This window comes from Pocillopora damicornis, chromosome 3, assembly GCF_964200805.1.
Source record: "Pocillopora damicornis chromosome 3, jaPocDami1.2, whole genome shotgun sequence".
Taxonomy (NCBI): Eukaryota; Metazoa; Cnidaria; class Anthozoa; order Scleractinia; family Pocilloporidae; genus Pocillopora; species Pocillopora damicornis.
In genome coordinates, this window is record NC_142672.1 from 21,730,751 (window position 1) to 21,733,520 (window position 2,770).

The following is a 2,770-nucleotide window of genomic DNA, read 5'->3' on the forward strand; positions in this document are numbered from 1 at the left end:
AAATACCAAATAAATGAAATTCAAGCGTGTGCCGTAAAAAGAGAAAAATAATAAAAGAATATTAAAAAGTATATGAAATGATAATAGAAGCTATAAAATAGTGCAAAATATGCAGTACAAAGAAACTCGACTCAATTAATCATAAAAAAATTACAATTTCTGAGGAAAGAAGAATAGGCAAGTTGAGAAAGAAAGGGACTATTTCCATTAAAAAAACTGACAAAGGAGGCGTAAATTGTTTGATGTCGCTCTGTTTCTATGGTGATTGAAACCAAGGTTGTGCTTGGTTGATTAAAACTTCAACTTTGAATGTGATTGGTTGATTTAAACTGCAACTTTGAGCGGGATTGGCTTATTGAAATGTCCGATAACAAACTGTGTGATGACAACTTGGCAAGTGATTTAGTGGGAAATATGACATAGACAATCGAGGGAATAATAATAGTAGAAGGGAAAAGAAAAATTAAAAGGGGTGCTTCAAAGCTCTGGCAAAAGGTGAAAAAATGTGGCAAAAGGTGATTCATTTTTTTAATATCGTTCGATTCTAAAAAGTCGGCCTTGAGGAATGTAAGGAATTGGGAAGAAGGTATTTGGAATAGGTGCGAAACGACTTTCCTTGAAAAAATAAAACTGCTCGGAAAGCAAAAACTCATTATGATGACTTCATTCGCATATGACCGATATTGCATATCGTATTTCACTGAATAATTAAGAGGCTCAAAAAGACCACTTTCAGTTATCCTCTCAACTAGAATAGATCAAAGGAGCACCAAAGTATGGGTTCATTGTTGGTGAAGAGTTAAACGGCATCTTTTATGCATAAAAACTGACCAAAACCGTCTTTGTTCAAATAGGTTGTCTCCCGCACAGGCGGCCGAAGCGTATTGTGTGTGACTTAGGGGCTTAAAGGTGATTAACAGGAATGCCTAATAAATCAAATAAAACTTAAGCGTCGCCTTATCGTAAAGTTTTCATGGTCAGGGAAGGAAGGGGGGAGGGGGAGGAACAGCGTGGGTGATGGAGATAGATAAGAAGCGCAAAGTGTACTTATTGATACCTCACTGGCTCCTCCCAGACTGAAAACGAACAAAGATACACACATGTATAGACAACAGATGCCTCATGCATATTCCAACAACAGCTGATAAAAGATAAACCAATCGCGACAGAGAATCACGTCTTGTAGGTCGTGGGTAAACAGTCGACCACATCACTAACTGGAGACTAGTAGCATGCAACATGAGAAATAAACAATAGTAATTCACATAAAGTAACATAAAGTATCAAATATCAGAGTTACTTACCTCCATAGTGACGCCAATTCTCGAACGCAATACTGTCATTTAGCATATGCGCAACAAGTGAAGCTGCCATCACACTTGCGAATGGCCTCCAAGAATCATTTCCAGATTTATTATCATCGCCGAAGTCTGAAACTCCTTTGATAACTAACCATTCAATTCCATGGTTATGAGCGGCAGCGTAAAGACCTAGAGAGGAGTTGAAATTCTGTAAAAACACGATAAAACGCAGTGGTTTTGGAAAAACATTGGTGGAACTAATTATAAACTTTTACGATTCATTGCAATGCCTGTGCTCAGTGCTGTGCACAAACCTCCAAGGATTAAGGGGAACTATTTTTTACGTTTCCTCCATATATATGCATACAGCGTCTAACCTTCAGCATATATCGTAAAGTTATGTTTCACGTGTCATGTCATTCATTCCAGCATGCAAAGTCCAAGAAGACAAAGGGCACGCCTTGCTTCCTTATCAACAACAACCAAAATATAAAGAACGGCTAATGGCACGCAGCTCAAAGAAAAATTTTAGATAAATTATAACAACTTAAATAGGTTACTTTTTTCTGCAATAGCGTCTATGGGATCTAGGGCTCTAAATAAGGTTATGGAGTACTTTAAACAATACCTTCGCCCTCCATCTCGATGGCAGTTCCCTGGAGAAATTGGTTCTTTAATTCCCTTCTAAGTTCTGAGTTAGCAAGCACAAAAGGGCCACTGAGTAGCACGCCATCATTGCGTACTGTCACTTTTAGGTCTTCTGGGTTTTTTAGAGGTGCTACCCAACCTGCCCCGACAACCAGGATGCGTCTAGCCATTTTCGTATTTGGAGGAACAACATAGCCGCGGTGTTCGATCTTGTTCTTCCTCGCCTTGGTTAAAGCGTAGGTTATCAACTTGGCAGATACAATGACATCACCAAGCTTAGCTTTCTTCTCGTCCAAGCTAGCACAGTAACCCACACAGATGACCGCTTTGGGTCTTAGGATTGGAACTGCATCTTGGACTACAACTAAGGAGCCTCCAGGGCCGGCGGCGCCCATGGCGCACTTAATCACGGCAATTTTGGATTTTGAGCTATTAAACCCAAAATACACAGGGCCGAGCTTGTCGTCATCACCCATCTTAATGTCGTCGAGAAAGGAGAGGCAGCTTAGGTGTTCCATTCCTTTGCTGTTAACAGCAGAAAATCAACTGGCAAGAATTTTTCTTCGATATCTTTCCGAGGCGTTGTCTTTGGGGGGAGATCCTTCATTTCAAGCACTTTCAATGTCTCTCTAAGTTCCGGAGGTTCTCTCGTGCTCAGGTTTCCTTTTCGAACAAAAATACACATATATAGACAACAGATGCTCAATGCATATTCGACTAACAGCGAGGGATTGGGAAGTAGAAAGAATAACATATAAGCAGGAAAGCAGACAAACAGAAAGTCGTATAGGAAGATAGACAAATAACAGACACTGAAAATT

The 2,770-nt window shown here is 39.8% G+C and overlaps 1 protein-coding gene across 1 annotated transcript; it reads right to left on the bottom strand.

The window, feature by feature from the left end:
* Nucleotides 1–1,157: 1,157 nt before the first annotated feature.
* LOC149048824 (death domain-containing ATP nucleosidase-like) lies at nt 1,158–2,612 on the bottom strand. Its single transcript, XM_089200875.1, has 2 exons — nt 1,930–2,612; nt 1,158–1,490 (listed from the first exon to the last, which is right to left on the bottom strand). The coding sequence occupies exons 1-2, from the start codon at nt 2,465–2,467 to the stop codon at nt 1,297–1,299; spliced, it is 732 nt and encodes a 243-aa protein (XP_089057001.1). The 5' UTR covers nt 2,468–2,612; the 3' UTR covers nt 1,158–1,296.
* Between the last annotated feature and the right edge of the window lie 158 nt (nt 2,613–2,770).

Coding starts and splice junctions, on each gene's coding strand:
- LOC149048824 (XM_089200875.1), bottom strand. CDS start 2,467: ATGGAACACCTAAGCTGCCTCTCCTTTCTCGACGACATTAAGATGGGT. Junction 1,491..1,929: donor CATCGAGATGGAGGGCGAAG/GTATTGTTTAAA, acceptor ACTCCTCTCTAG/GTCTTTACGCTGCCGCTCAT.